Source organism: Salarias fasciatus, chromosome 11, assembly GCF_902148845.1.
Source record: "Salarias fasciatus chromosome 11, fSalaFa1.1, whole genome shotgun sequence".
NCBI classification, from domain to species: Eukaryota; Metazoa; Chordata; class Actinopteri; order Blenniiformes; family Blenniidae; genus Salarias; species Salarias fasciatus.
In genome coordinates, this window is record NC_043755.1 from 3,041,635 (window position 1) to 3,058,049 (window position 16,415).

A 16,415-nucleotide genomic window follows, 5' to 3' on the forward strand; every position below is an offset into this window, starting at 1 on the left:
GGAGTAGTGCCGTTACACTACTCGTTCCGATCAAAAGTAATTTAACTACTTGTAACGTTCGTTACTTGTCGTTACATACCCAACTCTGCCTATTGGTAATATTTTTTTTCAATTTTCTATTTATATCATAATGGCTGAGTCACAACGCTGCTGTCTGCATTTTGTTATGTTTAGATTATTTGTAAGGATATTTTGCTCTTATCTGGTTTTAAATAATGCTGTGCTTATACCTAAAGATTTTCACAGCCACAGACTAAGAACTGAAAGGGTAGCATGAGGTCCCTGTTAGTCTCATCCCACTCCTAGTCATTACATACCTTCTGTTGTGGTTTGACACTATAATGAATAAATACTGATTGCTTGATTGCTATAGGTGTCATTTTTTGTCCTTGAGTTCATAGTTATGTGCTTTTATTTGTTATCTGTTGTCAAGGAATATGACTCTCTTAGTATGCATGAGAGGAGATTTTGCAAGAATTGCGGACTTGTGTGTAGCGTCTGCTAATATTGTAGTGGGCTGGTCTGGACAGAAAATGCCAGGGCCGAATCTTTGTCCCAGTCCACCCCTGATGGGGTTTAAGTCTGGAGACTGTGCTGGCCACTCCATCTTTTCAAGTTTACCAGCTTCTTCTTTTTTCGCAAGATAGTTCTGGCATAGCTTGGATTTATGTTTTGGGTCATTATCTTGCTGTAAGATGAACCCCTGACCAACTAGACACATACCAGAGGGTATTGCATTCAGAGTGCCTCTCACTCTGAACAAGTCACCAACTCTGGATCCAACAAAACAACCCCAGACCATCACACTTCCTCCGCCACATTTGACAATTGAAGCCACACACTGTGGAAGCATCCTTTCACCTACTCTACGCCGTACAAAGATCCTGCGTGATGAACCGAAGAATTCAAATTTTGATTCATCAGTCCATAATACCTTTTTCCAGTCTTCAGTAGTCCAATGGCAGTGTTTCTTGGCCCAGGCAAGCCTCTTTGTCTTATTCTGACGTCTTAGCAATGGTTTTCTTGCTGCAACTCGTCCAGTCAGACCCGCAGCTCCAAGTCTTCTCTTCACAGTTGAAACAGAGACTTGCTTACTACGACCACTATTAAGCTGTGCTTGAAGCTGTTGTCCTGTGAGCCGCCTATCACACAAGCTGTTGACTCTCAGAAACTTGTCCTCTGATTCAGTTGTGGCTTTGGGTCTGCCAGATCTCTTCCTGTCAAAGTTTGCCCCAGTTTCTGACACCCTTTTGATGGTGAAGGAAACTGTACTCACTGACACCTTGACTTTCTTTGCAATTTCTCTGTAGGAAAGACCTACATTTTTCAGTGTTATGATGGTCTGTCTCTGTTCCACTGTTAATTGCCTTTTTCTTTCCATTTCTGTTGCAACACACTACTTTCTGCAGTACAATATTGTTCAACTGATGCTCACGAGGGTATGGTACCACATTGTGTTCAAACACTGCTTTTATGCTGACAGAGGGGCTGTTCTTCCGCCCTGCTTCGTCTCCTTCCTGCAGCACCCCTACCTCTCCCCCTCCCCTCACATATAAACACAGCAGAGCAGCGGTAGAGGCACGGCTCCTAGCTAGCGTGGCTCCCAGTTAGCGAGCGTCACGAGTGAACTAAACATGTTAGCGGTGGCCGATAACGACAGCAAGACAGTCCCGTAACCCGAAAAAAGTGTGTTTAGCAACACTGACTGCATGTCGATGCAAGCCGGGTAGTAGTGGGGCCTCATTAGGTAGGTTCCAGACGTGTCATTGTAATGTGTCCGGGGGGTTTCAAGTTGTGTCGCTGATATCTGCCGTCTTCTCCGCCGGCCCCCTTCTTGCAACTAACTGGTGAGTACTCGGAAAAGGGCCCCATGTGGGGGATTTTCGACACGTTGTCGTTGCAGTGTCTAGCGTAGCGCCTTAAATTTGTCATTGAAATTGGCGATGTCAGCTGTCCCTCGGGACCCCCTTCAGCTCGGGGCCCTAGCCAGAAGCAGCGTCTCTGGCTGGAGAGAAGCAGCTCATTCCTCCTCGGATTTAAACAAACAAACAAACAGACAAAAATCCTAGGCAGTGTGGTGGTGGGACAGGATTTCACCCCAACAGGGCCCGTGGGTTTTCATAACCCACGAACCCTACGTAAATTACGCCTCTGCTGTGGATCCTCTGTTACTCAGTTCATCAGATTTTAATTAGTTGAGTGCAGCTACACTTTTGGTATGCAGCTGTACAGTTACTGTTCTCATATTGTTTCAACTCCTAATTTGACAGGTATTCTGAATGTAATTCATCTGGGAATAGAGAGAAAACAAACTAAAATAAAATTAAAGATGAATCTGAATGTTTGTACCATTATTAGTTAAATTTTTGCTGATATCGTGATAATATCTTTATCGTGATATTTTTTGCCCATGATAATCGTGATGAGAAAATTTGTTATCGTGACAGCCCTAATATACCAGAACCAGAAGCGAGATATATATATATATATATATCTCGCTTCTGGTTCTATCAGTTTTTGTGTTGGTTGTCAGCTCTGTTTTGGTGTTGTCTAGATTGGGGTTTGGGATTGTTCTTGGTTGCGTGTGGTGTGTCAACAACACTGTTTTGTATTGTGAATTTGTATATGTTGTTCTCCCTCTCTTTATCTTTCTCTCTTTCTGTCCCTTGCTCTCTGAGTGTTTCCGTCCCGGTCCTGTCCAGCAGCCATGCCGGATGCCAGTTTTAAATAAAGGCAGCAGCAGGAGGAGATTCAGTCTCATCCTGCTGCTAACATTAAAATCTGTTCGAATAGTAAAAGGCTACAATCATACAATATTGCACGCCCCAGCTGCCGAACAGGACAAGCGAAAAAAAAAAACAAAAACAAAAAAAGAAACTGAAGCCAGAAGTCGCATAGAGCAAACCGGAAGTGACGCGGCAAAACCGGAAGTACAATTATTTCTCCGTATTTTCATACAACATGCATAAATAATGATGAAATTCACACATAGAACATCTCTGAATGAGTATTTACACTTTTAACAATTTTTTTTTAACATTTTTAAACATATTTACTAGAAGTGTAACGGTATTTGTATTTGTCCCGTACCGTCACGGAACGGGGGTCACGGTTCGGCACACACAATCACACGGCGAATACACCAGTGAGTAAAAAAAAAAAAATTCCAACCTTAGATGGCGGTAATGAGCCTAAAAGCTGCCAGCAACCACCATTATCACAGAAGAAGAAGAAGTACAACAAGCAGGTCCAAACATGAACAAATGAAGAAGAAAGTACAAGCGGAATGAGAGCTGCAGCGTGTGGCGGAGCGGATTAAACGGGAGAGTATTTGTTCCGCGTGCGTTCCCTCATACGGAGTGACGTGTGACGTGCCAGTAAACGGGAAGCAGCACAGTCAAAAAACCAGCAGAGAACGCCACGGTGGGGGAAAAACACTTTTTAATAAAAAACCCCGACATAAAAAACATTGGAGAGGCGAGATGGAACCAAATCGCGCAACAGCGAGTTGTATAAAGAGCTCCATAGTAGAATACGAGCGATCGCCCGCTGGTGTTATGGATTAACTGGTTCCCGTGTTAACGAATGACAGCGGAGGTCTGTGTAAACACATGCTGATTACAGCAGTTGTTAAAGTAAGACTCACAAAAGACTTTAAACGTACACACTCACTGTAACTGTCAATAGCCGAGGTTCGCTAGAACGGCTAGATGTTCCAGTCATTATTGATCACAAGTTAACACGGGCACCAGTTAATTCGAAACATCGGCATGCGGCGCAGAGCTCACACTGAGACGTGCTGCTCCGCACGGCGGTGCTGCGGTCAGGGAAGCAGCCGCTCCTTCAGCAGCGTATCATGGAGATTTTGGGACATTATTTGAGCAGATATCAGCAGATAAAAACTCTCTGCTTGGCGCTGAGGACTGCTGCTGCAGAGAGGAAGACCTGCAAGTTCCTTGTGAGACTTTGTGCGCATGTCACAGGGTCCTTGTAAACGAGGATTCATCGTGGATCGCTTTGTATGCTGTACATGAATACACTCGCGTTTAATACTATTATTTACAATGGGATTGAAAAAAAACCATGTAAACTGGGCCAATAATGTGTCGCATGGGAAAGCTTGGGAAAAATGTTCTGGTACATTTGTGAGCTTTTTTTTACTTTTTCCCCACTGTACCGAAAAACGTACCGAACCGTGACCCTTACACCGAGGTACGTACCGTACCGTGGCTTTTGTGTACCGTTACACCCTAATATTTACCATTTTTTAATCACATGAACTTATTATAGAAAACAATTGCCTTCAGGGCAACACACTGTGGTCCACTCCATTCCCAAATAGCTCATTATTTGACGTTATTAACGAATAAATAGCAGTTTATTCCGATTAATATTAATTGATGTTGGGTTAAATTACCTGGTGCTTCACTTTAAACAGTTTATTACACAGTAATTGATTATTGGTGATCCACTGTTAATGATCTGCAATTACTAAAGTTACCCAGCCCTTAAGATCACCCTTGTCTTTCCTTACTAACTATCCAGTACTTCCACTGCAACAAGCGCTTTACCTGTAACTACACTGTAATAAGTGATATTGTCCATAAGTTGTTCTAACTTTTCTGTGTCAGTTATTTCTACTTTCCATAATGAGTTATTGTATATCAACTTGATAAAATGACTTATTGGTAATCTAACTCAAGATTGTATGTCAATTTAATGAGGTGGAAATTTCAATATGCCAACATAACTTGTCCGTATGAGTTGTAAAATAAAAACCGGATTATAAGAACCAGAAGGTGGAGGTAGTGCAACTGTAGGGACGCAAGCTAACTTTTACCCCAAAGAAGAAGAAGAAGGCGACACTGCGGGGGACTACTGTCTGTCAACACCAGAGTGGAGTGATTCCTAATATGCTTACAACGGACTGACAGACTTTATTTTTTTTTTGCGCAGGTCATTTGCATCCCACCAAATTTATGCTGCTTTACATGGTAGGGCTACAGCATGCGGAAATATAAGATCTTTGCGGAAAGTTACCGGAACGGTTTGGGCTCCGTAGCCGAACCGCAGCCGGACCGTGGCCGGTGTGAGCCACAGCATTGATTATAATGAGTACGGATTAGCTGCGGTGTCCGTCCCGCAGTCGGTGTTCTGTCAAAATGTGCTTGCCCATCGAGATGTGCCTCCATTACATAATCCTCGTCAAGAGTGCATGCATTACATAACCCTTGCACTACTGCGCATGTGCACATGAAGGACTGCAGAGTTAAATCTCCCAGCCATCGATTTGAGCCTCCCCGCCTCACATGAGTACCCTTTTCTCCAATAAATACAGCTGAATTTAGTGTTTTTTGTTGGTTAATAAAGACTGATTATAGGCGCTATCCGCGATTTTAATTTAACCACGATGAGAAAAATGCTTTAGACATCATGTACTAGCAAGTCCATGCTACATTTCTGTGAAGAAAAAAAAATCACACATTGATCAGTATGTTTTGGATATCTGGCCCTGCAAAGCGCTGCCTGAGGATTTAGTGTGACGACCTCTCTCCTCCAGTCGCAGCGCAGCAGCAGTGGGGGCGGGGCGGAGCGAGGCCGTCTTCAGCGCGTGCACAACACCGGTAAACAGACCAGTATGGAAGCCGAAGGAGCAACAAGTTACTTTCTGCATTGAACATGTAGTGACAAGGTAAAATATGGTTTACCTGAGACGAAGTGGCCATTTATTTTGAACAAAAAAAGAGTCAAAGTGGCTTCTGCTGTTTCCTCCGGAGGATTGTGCACGCGTATGGGATGTGCCTGTAGCGTCGTGCACGCTGAGTGGGAGCAGAGCGGAGGGGGAGTGGGAGGGTTTTCTCAATGTGAGGAACCAGTCAGAGAGCTCAGGGGCGGAGCCAACATTTCAAACTGAAGTCAGGGCTCAAAATTGTGCAGAATCATGGATAGCTCCTTTAAATATATAATATCACAATAATGTTCTTGAAGAAAATGCTAGAAATCTACTTATATCATTAAGAAGTTTGACACGTGCGTTAGCCTAGTGCTGCGCCGTGACGTTAAGCTAGCGTTAAGCACCGTACCATGCACCTAACACAGTAATTTACCAATGCACACACTAAAAAATGTTGGGTTACTTTGTTAACCCAATCGCTGAGTTATGAAATCGGTAACCCAATTTGGGCTATGATGATGCATTTGGAGTTATGTATTGCAACTCATGTGTTGGGTTACAGTCCATCAGACCCAACATAGATTTTTAAACTCAGCACATGGGTTGTTTTGACCACTGTTAGGTTGTCAACGGGTCCAAAGAAATTCCAAATAAATACTTTAAACATTGTTTGCAAGTGTGTCATTGCATATTGTATTATTTGCACGACCAAGTATAGATTGAATTTTAAAAAAGTTTGAAAATTAGCTGTTTAGCATGTATATGATACAAATTTCTATAAGATTCAGCATGGCCACACAGTGTTGCAGTGGTTAGCGCTCTTGCCTCACAGTAAGAAGGTCCTGGGTTCAAGTACCGGCCGGGACTCAGGGCCTTTCTGTGTGGAGTTCGCATGTTCTTCATATGTGTGTGTGGGTTCCCTCCAGGAACTGAAGTTTCCTCCCCCAGACCAAAAACATGCATGTCAGGTTAATTGGTCACCCTAAATCGCCCCTAGGTGTGAGTGGTTGTTTGTCTATATATGTCAGACTGATGACCTGTCTGAGGTGTCCCCCATCCTTGCCTGAAGCAGCTGGAATTGGCACCTGCAACCCTGAAAAGGAGAAGCAGCATAGAAAATGGATGGATGAATCAACACTTTTTGGAACATTGTGTAGTTGAATTAATACAGAATTGTAGTTAATTTTACCCAGAATTTGGGCACATTCAACCAGTGTATATGGTAAAATTGACCCAGGGCTGAAATTAATTTGATGCAACATTTGGGTTAAATATGAGAACAATATTCAATCCAATCATATGGTAGAATCGACCCGGGGCTGAAATTTATTTGACCCAATGATTGGATAAAATCTCTGAACCCATCTGTTGGGTTAAAAAGACCAACCCATTTTGTTGGGTAAAAATAACTACTGTTGGGCAGGTCCAATATTGATTAACTGTTGGGTTAAAAAATAAACCAGTTTGTTGTTTTTTACCATTCATTTTTTAGGGTGCAGAGACGGGGTATTATGTAATGCAGGCACATTTCAACGGGGGGGCACATTTAGACAGAACACTGGAACGCATCCAGTGTGAACCCGGCGTAAGACACGTCAAACTACACTGTAAGACAGCAGCACTTTCAGACACAACTACTCAGGTTCCGCGAAATAACATGTACATGTCCGACAGTTACCTTCAAAGTTGAGGAACTAAGGGAAGCTACTCTGTAACACACGGGCCGTTTTATAAAGTGCTACCATATTTGTTAAAAAGATAGTTGATGGTGAAAGGTAGCTTACATAAAAAAAAAACAAAAACAAAACCCTTGTCTACTGTGCTTCCGTATTTTAATCAATATTTTAATACATTGGCTAAACAGCTGATTTTGGTTTACATCAAATCAAATCAAATCAATCTTTATTCATAAAATGCTTTTTATATTAAAAACACAACTCAAAGTGTATTACAATATCAAAATAATTAAACAAAAATGGTTGTACTGTACATGAGGCAGTTCTAGAGCAAACAATCTATGATTATTACAGAGTCAAATTGTTCCCAAATAGGGTGAATGCACAAAGATTCTCAAAATTATTATGGGATGGGGAAAGAAAAGTCAAAAGTACATCCTCAAATTAGCAGGAAAACAACATAATTTGCCGACATAAACAATTTCTCCTCAGTGGAAACCCAAAACAACTGAACCACAGCAAGGCTTTCCCAGACATTGTCACATGTCCGTCACAGTTTCAGTGACAGACGGAGGATTTCGGTTCCACCAGCACTTTGTCTGTGATCACGAACTGCAGCGCCTTCCAGTTCAGCACGTTCCCTGGAGTGAAGTTGAGCTCGTCGACGTAGCTCTGAATCTCACAGGAGGAGAGGACGTAGTCCCACATGTGGACGTCCGACATCATCCCGACGAAAGCCTGATCGCTGTCGAATCCTCCACCGTGAGCATCCTGCTCCTGTGGGGGGAACGTAGAGCAACAGAGAAAAACATCTCTACAATTTAAAACTTTCACACCTTACACCTCAATAACCAATCCAAATTGTGTGTATTCAGAAACCAGTGATGGACTATTGATCATGATGTTCAGTAATGAAACCATACCTGTCCAAGAATGATAATCGTGCTTCCAGTTATAGCTGTGTCGACGAAGACAAATTTGGAAATTGTCGGCCTTCCATTAAACCACAGCTGCACCAGTCCAGTCGCCGAGTCCCAGGTGGTGCAGATGGAATGCCACATGTTGGCTTTGTAGTCCAGTCCGATGAACTCTGACTTCTGATTCATGATGTGAGCCTCCATCTCCTTATTGGTTTCATCCCAGAATATCAGGAAAGAGTTGGACGACCCAGAGGTGGACAGTGAGAACAGGCCGTGATTTCTTTTGATGTCTGTAAACGATCTGCAGGTACGACACACTGGCTTGTTATGGGGTTGGTGACAGTCAGAGAGGATGTGTGTTCTTCAGGTTTTACATTAAATCACTACCTGTGGCAGACAGTCACAGCTCTGAATTCTTGTTTGGGTGTTATCAGCCTGACACGAGCTCGGTCGTTTTGCACCGGGAACGTGAACATTTTCCCCGAGAGATCTGAAAAAAAAAAAAACTGAAGTGTTCATTGAAATATTTAAATTAATAATTTCATTGGTAATAGCATGTGATAAGTCATTATGTCAGTGAAACGTAAAAAATAAACAACAGAGATCCTAATAAAAAAACACAAAACAAAATACTTCTGTGAATTTAGTTAAATATTGCTTCATCTCATCTGCAACACTTGAACTTCAAGGTATAGTGGATGATTTTCTCAAAAGTCGAAGCCAAACGTCTGTTACTCGCTTGTTGAAAAACGTGCATGCGCCAGACAATCAAGGCCGGATTAACCATTAGGGCAACTGGGCAATTGCCCAGGGGCCCGAGACCTATAGGGGGCCACAGCAGTAGCCGCATAACCAGAGCAGAGGCGTAACTTACATAGGGTTGGTGGGTTATGAAAACCCACGGGCCCTCTTTTGGTGAAATACACTGCAGAGAATTTTTGTTTGTTTGTTTGTTTAAATCCGAGGCGGAATGAGTGCAGCAGCTGCTTCTCTCCAGCCAGAGGCGCCGCTGCTGGCTAGGGCCCCGGGCTGAAGGGGGCCCCGAGGGACTGCTGACATCAGTCAATTTCAATGACAAATTCAAGGCGCTACGCTAGACGCTGCAACGACAACGTATCGAAAATCCCCCTCATGGGGCCCTTTCCGAGTGCTCAGCGGTTAGTTGCTGGTAGGAGGGCCCCGACAGACGACGAATATCAGCGACACAGCTTGAAATCCCCGGATCATTTACAATGACACGTCGGGAACCTACCTAATGGGGCCCCACGACTACCCGGCTTGCATCAACGTGATGCTTTACAGTCAGTCAATACGACGCCATGACTGCATTTGCACTTCATGCCACTAGGTGTGCTGTTTGCATTTTCAACCTTATTTTACACAGACACCACAGAAGAAGAGGGGTGCCTGAAGTGCAGGCTCTCTCTGCATGTTGTGAGAAAAGTGGTGATGTGTTCAATGATGCGATGCAGCGTTTTTTCAGTAAAAGAGAAGAAGTGAACTTGTTACTCTTGTAACCAGGTTGGACCGATAAAAAGTGGTTGTAAACAATAATGGTCCACATGTCACGGGCTTTATGTTTGCACTCATGAGCGTGTCCTATACATTTGTTAACTCGTGATTCGGTGATTATTATTATTATTATTATTATTATTATTATTTACTGCAAAATTGCACCTAAGAAACATGGACATGTAAAAATAATTGTCGCCCTTAGAATTCTGAACTAGTCCTTTTTCTTGTTGTGAGAAAGACTTTATGTTGTGTAATGAAAATGCTTTGAGCATTTTCAGGCAAATTGATGATTATTTCAGATTTAATCTTTTTTTTTGTCCATGAACTGTGACTGCAATGAAATAATTAAAGAAAAAAGTTTTGAACTGCTTTCAGTATCACTGTCCCTGTTATTTAGCCTCCTTTATATGTTTTCCAAAATTTAAGATTTTTACAAGTACAGTATTTGGTCAGGGGCCAAAAGTATAATCTGTTTTTCTGACCAAACCAACAAACGAAAAAGGAAAAAATGGCTCAATTTTCCTTTTTTCGTTTTCAACCAAAAAACGAAAAAACGGTTTTTTCTTTCTCAATTCAAAACCAAAAACGAAACCAACACAAGCAAATTACGGCCGAATTTTGTTTTTTGGATTTCAATTTTTTGTTTTTTCGTTTCAGGTCTCAAAACGAATAAACGGAAGCACGTGACCCCTGACGTCACGGGTCAAATGGACTCCCTACCAAAATAAAAGCCTTACTAATAAATGGGCAATAAAAGACAAATTACGTTAAATAGCGTTTTTATTTTTGCACAGCATTTATTGCATACACTACTAGGCTTGTAATAATGTTGGAAAATAATAATAATAATTATCATTATTAACAACAATACTACTACTACTACTACTATAACAATAATAATAATAATAATAATAATAATAATAATAATTACAGGTCTGCTGCCTGGCCTGCATACATCTAATTCGCATACGCGAGATCGTTAAGTGTTCACCTTTTTGATAAGTGTGACATGTCTGTTGATCATAAAATACTTGGGTCATTTTAACTTTGTGACATGTCAGCTGCATGGCGTGTGCTGATAAGAAACGTTTCCCTGTTTCGCCCAGTAGATGGCAGTGTGAGCCAATTTAGAAGAAAATCCAGTACTCAGTTGAGGGACTGACGGGGAGAACGCACTGGACGCGGAAGCGCCGCGCACACGGTAGCGCCGCGCGCACGGCGCTTCTGATCGCCTCCTATGTTAACCTATCTGACTGGCCGCACACAACGCGCACGGGGGCGCCGCACGCCCGCTCCGTTTCGTTCTATTTTTCACGTGAACTGCGAGCGCCGCAAGCGGCAACTGTCAAGCTGGATCAAGCAGATCGGACCAGACAGGAAGTCGGAAATAGAAAAGGCAAGAGAATCCGGTCAATTTTCAAAATAAAATAAATTAAATGACGATTAGTTACGGTGCTGCTCGCCCGTCTGGCACTGGGTCTAATCACAAGAGAGATGGACACACACACAAACAGACATGCACCTATGCACCCAATCAAACACACACACACACACACACACACACACACACACACACACACACACACACACACACACACACACACACACAGCGACAGAGATTCGCGTGATGCAGAAAAAAAGAGGACAGGAGGAGAACAAGTCTCTCCACAGGTCACCAGAACACACACATCCATCCTGGCAGAGCGAGACAGAGGAAAACCGAGAGCAGACGGATCCAGCCGAGTACAGTCGATGTTTGACCAGCGCAGAGAGCGCAGGCAGCAGATGCGCCTCCAATACGAACAGCCAAGCGCCTGCGCGGAGACTTGGCGGTGCCTCCGCTACGCTTCTGTGTCCAGTGCGTTCGGGCCGTAAGGATCTTACAATGTTCATATGCTCCTATGGACAAACAGTGGCATGCTCCTCTTTCTTCTTTCTTTATTCTTTATTCCAGACTCGAAATGGTTCATAAAATTACACACAAATACTAAAGACAGCAACAAAACAGAAAAAGAGCACGACACATATAAACTAAATAAACACTCTCTCCAGTGTCTCCAGAGCACAGAAGTGTACCAGACACTGCTCTGCCCAGGTTTGACAGAAGCTTGAATAATTTTATCATCAGAGTCCATGAGTCGCTTAATAAACTTAAAAATAAAATTTCTAATAACAGCATTCAGTGTTCTGACAGCTACACCACAAGTATTGTTGTTAATAATAATAATAATAGTTATTATTATTGTTTTCCAACATTATTACAAGCCTAGTAGTGTATGCAATAAATGCTGTGCAAAAATAAAAACGCCATTTAACGTAATTCATCTTTTATTACCCATTGACGAGTAAGGCTTTTATTTTGGTAGGGAGTCCATTTGACCCGTGAAGTCAGGGGTCACGTGCTTCCGTTTTTTCGTTTTGAGACCTGAAACGAAAAAACGAAAAATTGAAATCCAAAAAACAAAATTCGGCCGTAATTTGCTTGTGTTGGTTTCGTTTTTGGTTTTGAATTGAGAAAGAAAAAACCGTTTTTTCGTTTTTTGGTTGAAAACGAAAAAAGGAAAATTGAGCAATTTTTTCCTTTATCGTTTGTTGGTTTGGTCAGAAAAACAGATTATACTTTTGGCCCCTGACCTATTTGAAGTTTTCAGAGTGGTTGCTTTCTTTGAGTCAAAAAGTGGGTTACTTTCTATGCAACCGGAGGGCTCATAGATCAGCTTAGACCAGGGTGCTTGCTCCTGTTCTAACACTAAATGTGTGTTTTGGGGGGCAATAAGTGCTTTAGGATTTTGTAGGCGTCAGAATTTTAGCTTAGAGGGGGCGCTTTGAAAGAACTTGCCCAGGGGCACATCAGGGTCTTAATCTGGCTCTGCAGACAATCCTACCTGCTCTACTGCTCCTCCCGAGGAAACGCCTATCAATGTCGGAAGCGTGCGAACGCAAGCTCATCTTCCCTGGGCGTGCACGGCTCTGTTTACAGTTTCTGCAATCGGCCTCACTCAGAAAGCTTATTTTCCGAAGCAGTTACAGTTTCATTATGTGAGAGTCACCATCGGTAAGTACCGTATTTCCCCGAATATAAGACGATGTTTTTATCCAGAAATTGCATCCTCAAAAGTGGGGTCATGTTATAATCGCGGACTTACGGTAGATGGTCAATACGCATCCGTGCCGCTAGATGGAGCCAAAGTATCACTGACCAGAGAGCGAGTGGAGTGATGAAATGAAATGAAATGATCTGATGAAAAATGGCGGATCATCTGGAACAAAGGGGCTCGAACGCTGGACAACTGAGCAAACAACAGAGGCGAAGTTATGATACCAACTTTAAACTGATGGTGATCAACGCAGCAGAGTCATCAAACAACTGCCAAGCTGCCAAGAGATATGGTGTAGCAGAGTGCCTCGTTCGATATTGGAGAGTACAGAAAAAACACCTACAGAATGCTAACGCTATGAGGAAATCTTTCCGTGCATCCGTGGTCCGAAGAGCGGACGCTTCAGAGAGACTGATAGAAGGGTGAGTGAATACTCTGAAAAACGGAAAGACAGAATGCCCACCACCAGAGCCGTGATTCAGCTAAAGGCACTGGAAAGTTATCTGCATCGTTTATGCAGTTTTGACCCCTTGAGGCTTCTTATTTGTTGCTTATTGTTTCTTATTTTGAGAAAGAGAATATATTTTTTATTCAATACTGTAGTAATATTTTTTTCATTTTATATCTCGTGAAATGTTATCTCAGTTGTGAGTTTTTGAGTTTATAATAATTGTATAATAAAAAGCTGTTTTATGAGTGTCCTTATTGTCTTCAGCATTTTTTTTTTTCACAAAATGATCTTTTGGGTCATGTTATAATCGGAGTCGTCTTATATTCGGGCCAATACGGTACTGGCTGAAACCGAAGCTCACGGGCTACATAAACACTCTGAATGCGCATGCGCAGATAACGGAACAGCGCGGTTGATGGTGTTACGCAAGCATTTCTCCAGTGTGACTGACATGTTGGAGGACCAATAGTTGAGATTCGCATCACGCATCCCATAGGCTAAGAATATCATCCACTATAAATTTAAGGGGATTTCTTCATGTAGGAGGATGATTTTACTTCTCAGATTTCAAAATGCCTCGGCATATTTATGCTTGCTCCTTCCTCATACTTTATCTATAAGATGAAATATGTGTCAAACCTTTAAATTACATTTACTTGAAAATAGAGGGAAAAAATCATTTGTGTTATGAATTTTCAGTTATTTTTTCTTAAGTAACAAACACAAGTTAAATGTATTGACGTGATTACAACATCACAGCATCTGGAAATATTACACAATATTTGTGTAGCCACTTCCCTTGTATTAAGAAAAACAAACTGAAATTCAATAAAATACAACAAATGTGTATTCTGACTACTCATGTTTGAAAACATAATTCTGACTATTACTGCATGAAGTCAAACACATCCATACCTTGAACACTTGCAGCTCTTGCTGCCAGCATGGCCAGAACAATGAGCAGCTTCATCTGTGAGGCGAAGAAAAATCACGATAAGTTAGATTTTATCAGGAAAGTTTCACAATGTTGGGTTGCTCCTAATACACACCGTCAAATAACAGGAACAAACATCACCTTCTACAGTAATCTGATTTTAATTGATAAAGAAAATAAGCTTTTGATGTGATGATCAGTTTGGAATGTTTTCATCTTACCTTGAAATCTGCGTCAGACCTGAATGATCAGCACTGACGGGTTGGTTGGTCTTTTATAGTCACTCCTCTCTGCTGGGCACGTGCGTCTATATATTTCCTTCCTGAACTGAGTTTTCTCAGCTTTTTTGCAACACACACAGCCTTGTCCAGCATGCACAGTTTGTTGATGAATCAACAAAATTCACTGAGAGTAACACCCTGATATTGAAAAGAGTTTCGTTCTATATTGCTGGTTCCTCAATTCCACAATGAAAAAACTAAGTCACATGTTCAAAATAAAGGTCAGAGTTCATCTGTCCATGAATAGTTATCTGAATCTCCATTACGTTGCTTTTCACACTGCTCTTTTGGTACTTTCAATGATTTCAAGAGCTGTCACCAGTCGGGGTGTAAACATCAACAAGTGTACATGGATAATAAATCATAACCATTTAGGAAAATCAGTAACCGTGTGCACGTCATTTTTCTCCTCCTCATCATTTTTTTTCACTCTTTTTTTATAATATTTTGTGGAGCGACGATGTTACCTGAAAACTTCAGATAATTACATGAATAACATGAACTAACTAAATGTTCAATCTACTGCAGTTATCCACATACATGCGGGGCAATGTTACGTTGATTAAAAAAAAGAGAGAGACCAGCCGCCATGGAAACACCCCAACAAGCTGGAGGGAGCGACGCTAGCATCGATGCTAATGCTAGCTATCTCGCTGGTGAGCTACCGCTAGCGGTTCACAAGCTAGCATGAGGCGTTTTATATACAACAAATCAAAGAAATGTGACAAGACACTTAGTGAACATATCATCAACTTCATAGCTGAAATGGTGGCCCGTTTGTCTAATAACTGTGGAATGTCTTTGATTTAATGGGATTATGAGTTCCTGTATTTCAATGGAGACAGATCCTCTACTGGTCATATAGCACAACTGCAATGGAAAAAGATAAATCTATGATGTCACATGCAGTTGGTTACATGTTGGTTAGAAGTCACGGTTACATGTGTATAAAAAATTGTTAACGTTGACACACCTAGTCACCAGTACACTATGCTATACTGCTGCATCAAATAAGGATGTCACTTGTATGGAGATAATTTTGTGTCTTTATTATTCAATCAATCAAAAAAGGTTTTGCAAACAAAAAAGAGAGTTGAGACCAAAAAACATAAAGTTGCAATCAAAAAATAAAAGTTCAATCAAATAGAATAAATCTGAGAACAAAATTATTTCAGTGGCAACCCCACCAAATTTTTTTTGACATCAAAACAGAAAAAAACTTTGGTTTTGAATTGTGAAGTTTTGCTTGCAAGCTCAAAAGTTTTGGTTTTGAATTAAAAAGTTTTGGTTGCAAATTCAAAAGTTTTGGTTACGAATCCAAAAGTTTTGGTTGCGAATCCAAAAGTTTTGCTTGCGAATCTGACTGAACCCAATGGGCGGGGCCAACACTAGTGGAAGAGAGAAGAGCTCCTATTGGTCGCTTTGACCTCGCTCCTCCACCGCCTGTCTCCGCGCTGTTGCTGCTGCTTCCGCATTGGTAAAGGCCAGTAGACATTACAGGATTATTGGCAGTTATCCATGCCCGAACCATGGGCCGAATTTTGTCCCGGTTTTCTCCTCCCGAATGATGCCAAAGGTCTGATTGTCAAGAGTATGTAAATGAGTTCGGGTCCGATCTTCCTGTAGTGTGCGGTGTGTTCCGAGAGGTTTATTTTTTTTTTTTCCAATCGGAGCCGCTCGGGAGGCATTGGAAGCCGAGATCGTAGATAATGAACATGTTTAATATTTCCGATCGCAAATCCTGTGGTGTGCGGTGCCCTGCTAGACGATCAGCTCAGAGCCGACCTGTCCACACCCTCAGAATAAAGCTCCCTGATCGGCCGAACAGTTCCGTTTTACTGAGGTGTTGAAAAAAAAATCCCCTCT

General features: G+C 41.9%; 1 protein-coding gene across 1 annotated transcript; it reads right to left on the reverse strand.

The window, feature by feature from the left end:
- Positions 1-7,488: 7,488 nt before the first annotated feature.
- On the reverse strand, positions 7,489-14,659 carry LOC115396707 (serum amyloid P-component-like). Its single transcript, XM_030102700.1, has 5 exons — positions 14,490-14,659; positions 14,250-14,304; positions 8,658-8,760; positions 8,274-8,571; positions 7,489-8,127 (listed from the first exon to the last, which is right to left on the reverse strand). Exons 2-5 carry the CDS (start codon positions 14,302-14,304, stop codon positions 7,909-7,911), a joined length of 675 nt encoding a protein of 224 aa, XP_029958560.1. The 5' UTR covers positions 14,490-14,659; the 3' UTR covers positions 7,489-7,908.
- Positions 14,660-16,415: the final 1,756 nt, after the last annotated feature.